The sequence below is a fragment of the Neolamprologus multifasciatus genome, unplaced genomic scaffold, assembly GCF_963576455.1.
Source record: "Neolamprologus multifasciatus unplaced genomic scaffold, fNeoMul1.2 scaffold_14, whole genome shotgun sequence".
In the NCBI taxonomy this organism is placed as follows: domain Eukaryota; kingdom Metazoa; phylum Chordata; class Actinopteri; order Cichliformes; family Cichlidae; genus Neolamprologus; species Neolamprologus multifasciatus.
Genome location: NW_028181987.1, coordinates 130,971 through 146,645, shown reverse-complemented (window position 1 = coordinate 146,645; position 15,675 = coordinate 130,971). Strand labels below are relative to the sequence as shown.

General features: G+C 41.6%; 2 protein-coding genes across 2 annotated transcripts in view; one reads left to right on the top strand and one right to left on the bottom strand.

Annotated features, from left to right (window-relative positions):
- The window catches only part of LOC146490325 (zinc finger protein 277-like), a 175,512-nt gene that overhangs the window by 29,090 nt on the left and 130,747 nt on the right, over positions 1-15,675 (top strand). The window lies entirely within an intron of this gene.
- Positions 3,278-15,675, bottom strand: part of LOC146490328 (uncharacterized) — a 110,918-nt gene continuing 98,520 nt past the window's right edge. Inside the window, exon 2 of the mRNA XM_085153321.1 lies at positions 3,278-4,637. Coding sequence (XP_085009447.1) covers positions 3,278-4,579 — 1,302 coding nt within the window. The 5' untranslated portion in view covers positions 4,580-4,637. The remainder of the gene's footprint in view (positions 4,638-15,675) is intronic.

The window sequence follows — 15,675 nt, the reverse complement described above, 5'->3', positions numbered from 1 at the left end:
TTTGAAAAATAACAAACCTAAAAAGAAACACTAGGTACGACCCATATGGAAAAGATATATATAAATCTTATAAAGTTTGTATCTGTTTTGTGTGAAACTTGTATGAAAAGCATACAAGAGTGAAAACAGATATAAGATCCCTTGAAGAATTATATAATGAAACTTGTATGTTTTGGATTCTTACTAAAACAATATATGAAAGTAATGAGAAAGTGGCCACTTTCATGAGTAAATCATATAAGTTTTTACTATTTCTTTTCCATATGGGGAGATACATGAGTACCTATGACACGGTGATACTTTTGGTAAACAACCATTTGACTAACATGTGTTTCTCACCTGCTCTTGTTCCATCTCTGTTCTGTCCTCATTCTCCTCTCTCTCCCTCTCTGTTCCTCTCTCTCCCTCTCTGTTCCTCTCTCTCCCTCTCTGTTCCTCTCTCTCCCTCTCTGTTCCTCTCTCTCCCTCTCTGTTCCTCTCTCTCCCTCTCTGTTCCTCTCTCTCCCTCTCTGTTCCTCTCTCTCCCTCTCTGTTCCTCTCTCTCCCTCTCTGTTCCTCTCTCTCCCTCTCTGTTCCTCTCTCTCCCTCTCTGTTCCTCTCTCTCCCTCTCTGTTCCTCTCTCTCCCTCTCTGTTCCTCTCTCTCTCTCTCTGTTCCTCTCTCTCCCTCTCTGTTCCTCTCTCTCCCTCTTTGTGCTGACAATCATCAAATATACAGTTGAAACCAGATATTTACAAACTCTTCAGATAAAAACACTTTTTTAATTGTAACATCAAATCAGACTAAATGTTTATTTTTTTTAGATTGATAAATATAAAAAACATATTTGTTAACTTTAAGAGTAAAGAGAGAAACTGTCTGTATTTCTTAATTGCAAATGGCACCAAATTGTATTCAAAATTGAGCCACACTTATGGAGCTCCACAATTCTTTTCCAGGTGTTTTGGTTGACATCTCTTGATTTTCCCATTTTAAAGAAACAGGCTCTGGCTGTGTCCCATTTCACAGTATGCACGCTTGAAGTACGCACACTACGCGTACTACGGACGGTGCGTACTATAAGTACGGGAAGTGCGGAAGTGAGAGGCTTGTGAAATGGGACGGTATATGCTTCGTCGCGCTGTTCAGGTTGCCTAGCAACCATGATACTAACCGCGTTACATACAGCTTTGTTTGACAGAAATGAAGGAGAAAACTGTTTTGTTGGTCAATCATTTTTGTCATGACATCACTTTGATTAGTTGAGTATCTGAGGCTGAGACCACAGGACAGTACAACATGATTCAAGGGCTTCATTTCTGTACTGAACAGTCATTTAAGATTAGCTAGTAAACAACAATTAGTTAATGTTGTTCATGAGACTAAAGTCATCTCACTATGGTAATGTAAATATAATATGGCCAATATTATAGTATTGTCAGATTATATATACATATATATATATATATATATATATATATATATATATATATATATATATATATATATATATATATATATATCACTGACTTTCAGCTTGTTGTGTTTGTGGATATATGACTGACTTTAATTATCCATAAAATCATCAGATTCTCTGTAAGATTAAGGTCGACTATATGTATATTTACAAGTAGAGGCTTTAAAACCAAGTTAATGCTGAAAGTACAAACATCACTAGTGTCACACAACTTTGCCGACATGTGGCCAACAGCAATGTTTTAATGTTCTTCATTATTAAACATTCGCACATGAATAAGTGACGTCATATTCAGTACTTACTTTTGACAGTTCACTTTTCGGCCGCTCCCTTCTGCCGTATTTTGCGGCAAAATTATCCACACCCACCGCCGCGCTATGAATTGTGGGATATATGGGACCACGAAGCGTGCACCGGACCACGCTTGATATTTGGGGAAATCGACGGCGCATTTGGAGTATGCATTTCAAGTACACTTCGAATTGGGACAGCCGTCGTCGCGTGGCGGTGACGTAACCGCACTTAAAATGCGTACTTCAAGCGTGCAGACCCTGAAATGGGACACAGCGTCTGTGTTTTGCCTTATATGCATCCACAGGTGTGTCACCAATTTACTCACATGGACTCTGCTAACCAATCAGAAGCTTCTTCAGCTCAGAATGGAATCGTCTGCAGTTTTCTTATTAATTAACAATAAACTTAGTGTATATTTACTCCTAAATTTGATGAAAGTGATAAAAAAAAAAGACAGCTCTGGCTCTCTTTATTCTGACATTTAACTAATTCAAAAGATATTTCAATATTTATTTATCCAAAACAAAACAAGTTTACTCTAACTTGATGTTGTACAGTAAAAAAATGTTCTTGTGTTTTCCATAAAGTGTAAATATCTGGTTTCAACTGTGAATATACTGCTGTTGTATTGAAGTTCCTCTTGTTTTGCACAGAAATATACTGAACAACATACAAAGCATAATATATAAAATACTACCAGAGTTTTTCTTTGAAAGAAGCCCCTTATGTCCATTCTTGTATATCAGTGCATTACTGAAACCGATTTATTTAGCCGTGGAGGGAAACAACTGAAAATATGAAATAAACACATGTAAGCTAAGACTCTCTAAAGAAACAGCATTGTTGTTGTTCGGCTTTTCATTTCGCCATTTGTTGATTCACTTGAAGAGCGAGTAACGTAATATGGGTCAAGTGATCAGTTATCAATCTTTCGTGATTCACCGTCATATTTACATTATTTGTACAGTACGAATGATTTGCTTTGGTACCTGGTCGAACTTCAGTTCTCCTCTGTTTGCCTCGCTGCGTTTCTCCAACAGGCAGCAGCTGTCCCCGCCCCGCTTAGTGCCTGAGCTCGGATCATACCAATATTAGGGGGGATTTATGCACAGTCGTAAATTCCCACAGTGTGCACTATGTGCTTCGAGTATTGTGTGTAGTTTTTGTTTTATACAGTTGTCAGCAAGGCATCTAACTATGAAAAAATTCCACTCCAAAAGACCCCGGGCTTCAGAAAAAACAACCCGGGCTTAAGCCCAGTAAGCCACCCCCCCGCTCCGCCACTGCTGCTGAGACACCAAGTTTCCACCGTGTTGATGCAAGACTACAGTTTTATGTCAAACTGTGTTATCTAATGAAGTGTGTGACAGGCTGCTGCTAACAAAGAGCCTAAAGGCATTTAAAACGGGTTCTTTGCAGAGTCGATTCCTGACGTCTGTGTAGCTGTCAGTAAACTTTCACACAGCCTGTGTCGACACTGGCATCTCAGAAATGCACAAAATGCTTCAGTCAGACTAAAAACAAACATTTAATGATGATGGATGATGGAGAGCACAGAGGGAGGAGCACAGAGGGAGGAGCACAGAGGGAGGAGCACAGAGGGAGAGCACAGAGGGAGAGCACAGAGGGAGGAGCACAGAGGGAGGAGCACAGAGGGAGGAGCACAGAGGGAGAGCACAGAGGGAGGAGGAGCACAGAGGGGGGAGGAGCACAGAGGGAGGAGCACAGAGGGAGGAGCACAGAGGGAGGAGGAGCACAGAGGGAGGAGCACAGAGGGAGGAGCACAGAGGGAGGAGGAGCACAGAGGGAGAGCACAGAGGGAGGAGCACAGAGGGAGAGCACAGAGGGAGGAGCACAGAGGGAGGAGGAGCACAGAGGGAGAGCACAGAGGGAGAGCACAGAGGGAGGAGCACAGAGGGAGAGCACAGAGGGAGAGCACAGAGGGAGGAGCACAGAGGGAGGAGCACAGAGGGAGAGCACAGAGGGAGAGCACAGAGGGAGGAGCACAGAGGGAGAGCACAGAGGGAGGAGCACAGAGGGAGGAGCACAGAGGGAGGAGCACAGAGGGAGAGCACAGAGGGAGGAGCACAGAGGGAGGAGCACAGAGGGAGGAGGAGCACAGAGGGAGAGCACAGAGGGAGGAGCACAGAGGGAGAGCACAGAGGGAGAGCACAGAGGGAGGAGCACAGAGGGAGAGCACAGAGGGAGGAGCACAGAGGGAGGAGCACAGAGGGAGAGCACAGAGGGAGGAGGAGCACAGAGGGAGGAGGAGCACAGAGGGAGAGCACAGAGGGAGGAGCACAGAGGGAGGAGCACAGAGGGAGGAGGAGCACAGAGGGAGGAGCACAGAGGGAGAGCACAGAGGGAGGAGCACAGAGGGAGAGCACAGAGGGAGGAGCACAGAGGGAGAGCACAGAGGGAGGAGCACAGAGGGAGGAGCACAGAGGGAGAGCACAGAGGGAGGAGCACAGAGGGAGAGCACAGAGGGAGGAGCACAGAGGGAGAGCACAGAGGGAGGAGCACAGAGGGAGAGCACAGAGGGAGGAGCACAGAGGGAGGAGCACAGAGGGAGGAGGAGCACAGAGGGAGGAGCACAGAGGGAGGAGCACAGAGGGAGGAGGAGCACAGAGGGAGGAGCACAGAGGGAGGAGCACGCAGCAGAGCGCAGGAGTCCTGCTCCTTCAGCCTGTCTCCTCCACATATTCATGCCTGTGAAGGACAAGCTGCAAACCCGCGGAGAGAAACGCCGCCGGCATCGACGCAGATATGAATCTGCACCGTGAACACGTTTCTCTATCTGCTTCTGTCGGTGCGGCGGCGTCGATAACATCTGTGGCGCTGCTGTTTATCACTTACGCCAGCAGAGAGATCGGCCGCGGCGCCCCAAGCTATGGAAATGAGTTTTATTCTTCGGTTGTCACTGCCGTCGTCTTCTTCTTGTTCTTCTTCTTCTCTCCTCCCGCAGTGGGGAAGCTGGTCAGTAAGGAGGAGGTCAAAGGTCAGCGCTGGGCCTCCTGGAGTGGCGTTCTGGGCTCGGAGGTCAGCGGCATCTGGCCTAAATACTCAGCCCAAACCGAGATCAACGCCGTGGACGCCAACCCCTCCGCCGCCGTGCTCATCACCGGAGACGACCTCGGCCTCGTGAAGCTCTTCCAGATATAAACCTGGTGGGAGTGTCCCCCCACAGAGGGACAAAAGGACCCCCTGATGATCCTCGCCTGAGCCAAGGTGTGGAACTGGGTGTGGGTCCCAATCAGCCAGAGTTTCGGGTGAGTTCATTGTGAAACCTGGCCCCACCTTATCATGCGAAAGGCGAGGATCATCAGGGGGTCCTTTTGTCCCTCTGTGGGGGGAAACTCCCACCAGGTTTAAATCTGGGACTCTCCACCATTTGACCTTAGAACTGAAGAAGCCTCTCGGATGAAGGTGAAACGTCTTCAAGTAACTTAAAGAAGTCCAGACGCTTTTCTTTGCAGCTCCTTTCTCTACTGTGCATGATCATGTTTTTATTTTCTATTTTCTCCAACTGTATTTGTCTCATAATGGTGAACACTTCGTGCCTACTGCTTGTGTTATTCGTGCAGTTAATCACACAGCTTTAACTGCACTCACTTTACCATATATCGGTTTTAACACAGGTGTAACTAACAAAACTAACAGTAGCTCTGTTCACCCTCTAAGTGTCCCTGTACATTTTAACTGTGATTCAGCTTCCAAATGAGTTCTGTACACTCAATGTGCGCTTCACTATGTACACCTGTTGAGCTGCTCATTGACACAAATATATAGTCAAATCAATGCATTTAGGGTTATGTACATGTTCAAGATGACTGTTGAAGTTCAAGCCAAGCATCGAAATAAGGATAAAAATGTGATTTCAGTGACTTTGAACAGGTAGGCTGGTTTGAATATCATCATCAGTTCAATGTATTCAAATGGCCTACACACTCACCAGATTTCAGTGAAACACAGCACCTTTCAGATGTGACGGAACTGGAGATTTGCATCATGAATCTGTACCAAAGCTGTCCAACAAAGTACTAGCAAGGTGCATTTAATAAAGTGGAAATGCAAGTCATATTTTTAATTCTGAATGAGTTAAAGTACAGACTGGAATAAATAAGTTCAGAGAATTGACTTGTGTTGCTTTTTCTAAAGACCACCTGACACACATTTGTCTTCTGAGTTTCTCAGTGAGCGTTCAAGCACTGGAAAGAGTAATCTTCCTTTTTGCCAGTGTGTTATTTGTCCTCTCTCGTGGAATTCACTATTTAATATTAGCTTAGCAGGCTGTAGGCAAGACAATGATGCTTGCATCATTTGAAGAGGTTTTTAGTTTTCTTAACTAAAAACCTCTTTGCTGGTGTAGACTGTTTGCCCTACACCACCCTGCTGTGTTGGGCATAAGCTATGTGAATTCATGAGCCGGTCACACTCTTTGCTTATGAACTGACAAAAGAAAATACATTCTCTTTCTATCGAAGGTTCCAGAAGTAATTGTTTCCCACCCCAAAATTCAATATCACTTATTGACTGCTTTTGTGAGATACGCTTGGTGCGTGTGTGTGTTGCTCATGCATCTTGATCAGCATCATGGCACGGCTTCAAAAATGTACAACTACACTAAATTATTTAGAAAGTGTTTCTCATTTCTAGCATATTGTACATCTTTATTTAAACATCAGTGGCATGTCTTACAGAAAATAAAGTAAAACCAGGACACATCACAGATTAGTGCTTTTTCTCATTTCTCGACTCGCACAAAATAATGATGCAATCGTAAGTCTGTCATCCTTTTGCTTATGCAAGTCTCAGTTTACTGTTATGGAGGCCTCAGTTATCAAAGTCTGTCACAAATCGTGCTGTTGTTTACAATAAAAAATGTCACACAAAACATCCGGACAGTTAAAGTTATGGAAGATTGACAAATAATTCACACAAAAAAAGAAAAAACAAAGAAAACAACATAAAATCTTACATTTTATTACTGGCATTTTTGGCGTCTGACTAAAATATTGCACCAATAGACTAAGAATGATATATGTGCGATCATGGGTAAAAGGATTAGCATGAGAAATGTTTGTACAAAACAGCTTTGCGTGTATAATTGTCAGCTAAACAAAAAGCCCAAACAGCAGATGTTTCATTCCCGAGATGGAAAGCCTCATGGCAATGATAATGAAGGTAAACCTCATTAAAAAAAAAAATACAAAAACAGATACACAAAGATGGTCAAAAAAGAATCTATTCTGGATGCGTTAGCGTCTTCTAGTTGTTGAGGAGGGGCTATGGATGGAGTTGAGTGCTTGCAAAATTACCATAACAGCAGCGGTCCATCAGGAGTTCTGTTTTTGCAACCTGTCAGGAGCAAGATTTTCAGACAGTAACCATGATCAACAGTCACCACAGTCGTGTACATAGCTGCTGCAGTGTTGATGTTTGAAGACTTTGATGAAAGTTAGTGTGCCTGGTTGAGTTACATTCCTAGCATCATGTGGTATCAGAGTGTTGCACATCATTAGTGCCTTACACACACGTATGCTCATGACGGAAAACAAAAAAGTAGTGCACTGAGTGAAAAAAATCAGAAATTGGCAATGTTAGATTGCATCTTTTTTAGTTTTTTCTAATTCTACCTGTCCCAACCTAAAGTACAACATTCCTATCCTACGCTATTATTTCATTTTAAATATTCCATGTAGTATATGAGACCAGGAGAGTTAGAAGACATGCACCTGTCAATGCAGGGAAGAGAGGGAAGGTCATAAGGTCAAATAGTGCCTGGCATAGCTGGACTGGCCTTTTGCCCAGTGGGCCGATGGTGATTTTTCGTTTTTATGGGCCGATGTTTTTTTTTTGTTTGTTGGTTTTCGTAACGGCATAAACAATGAGAGGTGGTGGATTGGCCAGATGCTGGTCGATGTGTAAAAATAACTCAGTGGTTTGGTGGTGGCTATGGCGGAGCTTCCACAGAGGCCAGCAGGTGGATGAGGGAAGGGGGAGGCCGGAAGAAGAGAGACCCGAGGCGGCCGCCGGTCCGAGTGTCAGGTGAACTGAACTTCAGGTAAGAAGTTATGACTGCAGTCTATCTGGGTCAGATAGAAACCAAGTTTAGGTGGAGTTTATTTTCGTTGTGCTGACTTTTTACACTCAGTTACAATAACTCGTACAGTTTCTATACAGCTGGGTGGGTGCTATGATGTTACTGATAGTGAACCTTATTTTATTCATAAGGTTAGTTAGTAGAGTTGCCAACCGTCCTGTAAAAAACCCAATCGTCCCGCATTCAGAGAAAATATTACGCGTTTTGTTAGTGATTCTGTGTTTACGCCGCACAGCTGCTGCTTCTCTAATTTTCTCCCCCTCCCTCTCCTGTTGCTACTTCAATCATGAAACTGATCAATGATCAGCTGATCAACTTTTCTGACGCAAGTCCCGTCTCTCTTGTTTGTTTATCGCCCACTTTGCGCCAGAAAGAGGAAACCGGCGGATGTCGCGTTAAACAACAGCAGCACGTTTAAGCTTGATCAGCTGTTGTTAGAATTTATTTAACATTAATTTCTAGTATCAGCTGATGTTTGCTGGAGTCACAGCTGTAAAAGCTGCTGGTCATGATGTGGGTTTGGATATGTGGTGAGAGGGAAACATGAAGATGAAACCAGGAGATGTCCTTACTGAATCATCAGAGCTGAACAGGTGATGGAGAAACAGGTTTACCTTTTAGGTGACATGGATGAGTTGAAGGGAAGTTATGAACTGTTTCTGAGAGACAAATAACACCAGGATCCTTTTTAGGTAGCTGACTGCTGGTAACTGTGCAGGGGCGGGTCTAGCAAAGTTTTGCCAGGGGGCCAGGTAGGACATTAACAGGGAGAGGGGGACACAAAGAAATACTTTTCTTTCTTATTCTCATTTAAAATTTCTAGCTTTTAACAAATAATTATCCGAATCTTACAACCAAAGTTTTTATCTGACGTAAAATGTATAGAAATCATACATATACCAAAAAGACAGTGAACATCACTGTCACCACAGCCTTTGTTTTCATTCAAAGGCTTTATGGCTTTAATACCTGGGGGGCAGGTCTCTAGTCAAAATGCCTGAGCCGATTTTTTGTCCCAGTCCAGCCCTGGTGCCTGGGTATGTTTAGTTCAGTTCCTTTGTCTGAGACCAGGCTGCCATTTATGTACTTTGTTTGAAATGATTCGGCCTCTGTTTAGATGACTTAAGTTTATATCCTTTGAGTAATGTCTATAGAGAGCTAGTTTTGGCTGTGCTGTGTATACAGTGTGTGGTTTGTCTTACTTTCTAACTGATCTTGATATATGGTTTTAAAGCTGTTTGTTAAACCAGCATCTGAGTAGTTCATAATTGTGTGAAAACAATAATCTCACTGGAGCCACTCGCAGTAGGATCTGTATCTGTTTGTCCAATTTAGAGTGACATGGCTAGTGCCACCTGCTATACTCTGATGCAGGATGGGTGCACCGAGACAGAGAACCTCACAGACGGTGGCAGGGCACCTACTGATTAGAAGGTTGGTGGTTCAATCCCTGTCTGCTCCAGTCTTCAAGTCAATTATCCTTGGGCAGGATACTAACCCCAAGTTGCTCTCCAACTCATCTCTGTATGCGAATATTAAATATGGTTACATTTAGATAATAAGGATGCCACTGTGGGAGAAATTTTACAGAAATACATCTGAACCCAGAACCTTGTTGAAATTTAACAATGCCTTCCACTGCAGCGGCCTAATCTCAGACTTTCTGATAAAACATCGCCACCTAGTGGTGGATTTTTATTTTGTGGTAATTTAGCAAAACTGCATTACACTTATTTGCTTTAAAATAACAGTAAGTACAGCTGCAATAAATGTTAAACAGGGACAATCAGGTATCATTCACCATGCTGATTGTTAAAGGAAGCTAAACATTTCTATTTAAGGTTCTATATATGTACCTGCTAGCTGCCAGCTGGCAGTTAGTTTTGCAATATATAAAGGCCAAGGACATGAAAGCACTGACAATTCAGACTAAATATGCGTGCATATCATTATCTCCTGCTGGCAAAACATACCAGTGTATGTAAACCCTTTATGGATAAAACTTGGCATAATGAAAATTCCCTGGTTATCTAACCTATCCTCCGCCCCCCCCCCCCCCCCCCCCCCCCAGTGCCAGAGTTACTCAAAGTCAAGCTGTGCGCAACACAACACAAGTTCTTCTTTAATAGAAGCCACACATTTGTGGACAGACTCCTTTTTAAATGCCTTAAAAACAAGAAATGAGTAACTTTCTTACAGTCTGCTTTAGTCCTTGCCAGGCAGGTTTCCACCTCAACACTCTAAGCTAAATAAATCTCAAGCACATCAGCGCTTGATCAAGGTTACGCTGGAGAACCAAAGACTTCTGTTACAACATTTGGAATATGAGTCAAATGGGAAAACAGAAGCTTAAGTGAAATCTGCAGCGTTTGTGACAGTGATGAAAACGCAAAAAGACGTTTCCTCTGAGGCAAAAGCTTAAAGTGCCACTGGCAGAATAAAAGGATGCAATTCTCTCTTGCCTTACGTAAGCACTCATGGAACACAATTCTCATCGTAGTTCTCTACAGTAGCTTTTTGAAGCCACTCTTATTCTGCATGGCTTGATTTATGTGCACATCAGCCATCAAATTAATCTCAACCTTTTGAATTTAAAATCTGCTTCAAATTGAAGTGAAGGGTTCAAGAAGCCCAATATTAAATAATTCTGACCATTTACACCTCATTCAGTATTTAATTCAAAGTAGCTCAGCGAAACCAACCTGATGAGTGGGGTGGGGGGCTGCAGGAAAGTGGGGAAGAAAGAACAGAATGTGTGAAATGAACAGTAATTAATGCTGAACAAGGAAGGCTAGAAGAAAAGGCCAGCACACGCTTCTCCCATTCAGTCTGCCACTAATGGGAATATGATTGCATTCTGTCTTTTTTCTCCTCATGAGGGTTCTTTGTCTAATTCAATCAATACTTCAGGGCATTCAATGCACTCTGAGTGGATGCTCTGAATGAGGTGAATCAAAGCAAACCAATTCAGACAGCAAATGCAGCCAGTTTGACCTGTGGTCCAATTTAGCGAAAAGGCAGAAAATGCTTCAATGCTTTGTTCTAAAGAGCCATGCCAAATGGTTCATACGACAACAAAATTTCCAGGAAAAAAAAGAATCTATATCAGAAAAGAGGAAGCACTCAGAGAATGCAAACCTACCCCAAGGCAGCTAACTCTCTGGGCAGTATTTACTTTAAAGGGAATAATATTGTATTTTGTATATAAAAATTATATACAAAGATAATGGATAATAGGTATTGATTTGTAAATAACTGGACAGGAATAACTTGAGCTTATTATATATTAAACTGCATTGTATTTCTAACTAACTCAACTCATTCCCTTTCTCTAGGCAATACATCATACATTTTGGGGTCAACTGGAAAGAAAGGCAGATGTGAAATATAAAAGTGAAATCAGAGATCAGGTGTGACATGATATTTGGATGGAAACTATAATGTGCTAGTTTGAATTCCCATATGCCAGTACCATTCCCTAAATGTTAATAATAATAGACATTTTATGAACATTTGACCTTATATGACTTTGAAGAAAAGGTCAGAGGTCCAAACTAACATGATATGTCACTCCCCATATGCCTATATGTTGTCAGTACAAACAATGGAAGTGAGAAACATAGTTTTAAATAACTCTCCATAGCATTATTATCACTTTGACCTTCAGATCAATCTATTGACCTTGATGAGAAGTCAGGGGTCAAATGTGACGTGGTTTTTTAAATCCTTACACTGTACTTTCTATATGCTGACAGCACACTTGTAACAATTGTAGTTTATAAGGCCTTTTTGTCAGTTTTCTCCCATCAAATCACTGAAGACCATAAAGACATTGGTGGATGTAAGCCAAATTTTAATGGATTGTTAAGTAACGACACCTTACACCCCTGCAAAGTTTTATCGGAATTAATTCAAAACTTTTTCAGCTATCAGCTATCTACAGACAGAATGACACGCATGCATTGAAGTGCTACCAAAAACAAAACGTCCTTCCGGAGATTACAGGAGGTAAAACGAAAAATAACCCGCTGCCAAGAACAGCAGAAACTTCGAGATTAAGTTCAGAAACTCATACTTACTTACTTACTTATTACAACGAAATGAAAAGCTGACTTTCATGTGTGACAGAAGAGAATGCCCCATGTCCTTCACTGAGAAGGCTGAGGATTAAGGTCCACTAAGGATCAGCAGCTACAATGTTTTCTAGCAACCTTTTGAACCCTCCCCAACTCCAATTAACTTCCCAAGTCATGTAACACAAATAGTTGACAGGGATGAATGACAGCTGCCCAAAGGTTCAACCTAAGACCATCTAAAAAGATCACATCTTTAATATGATCTTTAATGGTATATATTCTAAAACAGCATATCTAATATTCATGTAGTTATTATGAATGAAATATAAATCCAAAGCCTCTCCACATCCTGAAATAAACAATCTAACAAGCATAGGTTAACTGGGCTACACAAAAATGAGCAGAAACGGGTCGGATTTTGTAAGCTGCAGATGCAATAAAGGATTCATTTATAGACATGTAGTGATATCTGGCACTTCTAGTGTATCCCCCACCACCCTGTTGCAGATTGCAGATGGTTTGAAGTTCCTCAGTATCATTCCAAGCAAGGACTCACTACCTCTGACCAGGGGCTTCCGAGTCACTAAAGGCCTAACATCATTTAGCATGATCGTGCACCTAAAGTAGACCTGGCAATTATAATAACAGAGCGAAATGCCAGCAACTCTCAGTTGTTGCTGTGAAAGGGGCGTTTGATTTATTTTCCATGTTGGTAATCATTCCTGTGTGTTTTGACCTCAACCTCAATCAGTGCACATGGGGCAAAACATCCACAGTCGTGCACATCACTCAGCTGTTCTCCAGCTCTCCTCCCCCCACTTAAACCATAAAATTGCTTCTGTTTCCTCTCCCCTGCTTTTCCTCTTTCACTGCCCCACATATTTTATCAAAGTCAAGTGATTTCTCTTGTGCAACTGTTCCAGTAAGGCACAATGCTCTGCAAAAAGGCACAAGGCAGAAAACTACTTTAAATTGAAGGGGTGTTTCTTTCTCTAATTTTTTTTTTGTTTTATGTTTTTTTAAGGAAATAATGGATTGTGGTGCGCCACGGTGGTTAGCATGGTCACATCACAGTAAGAAGGTCCGGGGTTTGACTCAGTCAGGGATCTTTTTGTGTGGAGTTTGCACAATCTCTCTGTGAACTCTGGCTTCCTCCAAAAGACATGGATGGGGCTAGGTTAACTGGTGATTCTTAAGCTGTATACCCAATGGTAGTGATTCATTTGTTACACGTTGCTTTGAAGCTGAACAGCTGATCACTGGATGTTCCTGGTGCTGGTTGCCACTCTAATGTATTTCCTATCAGGTCACATGTCAGTCATCAGTATTCTACAATTACCTTCTTCTTCTATTATTTTGCTCATAGCTGCTTGAAGTAATCAAATATTATTTACTTTTTATGGTCTCTGACTGTCATATTGCTACACAACATGACAGTCAGAATGTGATTCACTGCACTTAGGTAAACAGCATGTTTGTACGAATGACTGTAATACACTTACCTATTAGAAAAAAACTTTTATGAGTCATGTTGATGCTTTTATGGCTAACTGCTGCTGCAGCTGCATTCTGCATTAGGACTCATCAGACTAACACAGCATCCACCCAAAGTAGTAGAAGTAGAAAATGCCATTTATTGGGTTTCCATAGGCAAAATGCAAAGGTGCCAAAAACAGAAGCCCCACATTTGTCTTTGATCTCTGCTGTGCCACAGTTTTCAGTAATTAATTCAAATGAATACCCGAATGATGAGAAAGTTCATTCTTTTGTATATATTCATATTCTTCTGATGGACTAACTGGTTTGGTTTAGTTTGTAGTTCAGTTTTCTCCTTTCCTTCAGCTTCTTATATAGCTTGTGTGTATGTTTGAAAGGTCTATAAAGTAACAAAGTCTATGCTAAAGCAAGTTATACTCTCTTACAGAAAACACTGCAGCTGAACTGCCTTAAACACATTGTGTGTAGTCTAGGCTTTTCTTCTATTACTTATGTCACTGTGTGAAATATTTGCATAATGCCTGCCTTGCAGCTAGTTTGGAATGCCCTCAAACAAGGAACGAGCAACTTTCTTACAGTCTGTTTTTGTTTTGTTTTTAATTTCTTGGCTGAGGCACACTGTGGACTTTAAGGCCCAGTTCCAATATAACCTCAGCATCCTCTTCATATACACTCCCACTCTGATTGCAGCTTAATGTCAAGGGTTAAGTGCAGCTTCAAATCAGTGACCCTTAAGTGGGAGTGGGTTATAAAACCATTCAAAGTCAAGTCTGCATCAGTGCAGACTTACTAAACACACTCATCAAAGACAGTACCAGCAGTGTAACTCTAACTTGTTGTGAACTAATCAGATTACTGTCTTTGTTTCACAAATAATGTAACTCTTGTATTTAAAGGTTAGCTTGTTGCTTTCAAGCTAACCTTTAAAGCGAGTCATTACTGGCAAATATTTCCCTGTTCCTATTGTTCTGACTAAACAAGCAAAACATTAATAATAGTAATAAAGAGTCGGCATACAGCTGCTTACTACCTGAATACTCAGTTCAGTTGTATCAGTCAGGTCAGCTAGCAGAATCTCAAAGAGCACGTTATTGAAGTTTTCACATGACTCTGTGTCAGGCTGATAAGTGTTGAAGCTGTTAAGGTGCTCTGAGTTCCACTTCATATTTCACAGAAGCAAGCTAAGCACACCTCCACAACCATAGTCATAAGGCTAACTGAAGAAGAGAATGACACCACTGCTACTCCTGTGAAAATCTAATGGTTAGTGTTTTGCTAAAGCTGTCACTTGGAGGGAAATAAACAACGTTGTTGCAGCTCACAGAGTGAAAAAGATCCATATTAACACACTATAACACTCGAACAATGATGCACTATCACTGCATTAAGAGACAGGTGTAGAACAGGCTCCACACACTGTGGAAAATCCCCAATAAACCTATCAAAACCTAAATTTATAAATGGATCGCTTTTTTGCATTGCAAAAGTCGCTTTTCTTCATAAGTAATGCTAATCCCTTACTTGATTATGCGTCAACGGCAGAAAACTTCGAATATAAACAATTGCCTTTAAAGTAAACATGACCTTACATATATAAAGGCTAATTTAAAGCTTGTTGACCTGGTGACTCGATCAGGCTCTCTTCCCTACTGTCCTCATTTAAAAGGTGTGCTACAAACCCTAACATTATAGGTTACAGGTGGATTTTGCCATTTCGGTGCAGTTAGCCAAACAACAATCTGCTTAAGAGACAGACAGTGAAAGGATAAACAGATAGTATATCCTTTGTTTCTCACAGAAAAATCATTGCTGCAGCCAGGTGCAGAACAAAACTGATCCCCTTCAACTGTATCAGTGAGTTAATGGTTTTTTCACTAGTTAGCTAACATAATCTAATGTAAGTATTAGCCAAAATCAACCAATCAACCACATGATGTCACATTCTGTTCTGGCAGAAAAGGGCACTAAACATGTTCTATAAACTTGAACTTTAAACACTTGTTTCTTACATCCAGCCTTACAGACAGTTTTAAATCTATGAGCGTTCATAAGAGGGCTCCACAGTTTACATTAGTCTTTAGTGGAGTGTATCATGTCCACTTTAAACGTTAGACAGATGTTGCAACTGATTTGAGTCTGACATGGACAACACTCTACACACTTCAAACAATGAGTTACATTTTTTTTTTTTTTTTACAAGGGCTACTTACGAAAAATTCATACAATATATTGGTTAAAAAAAACTCCAAA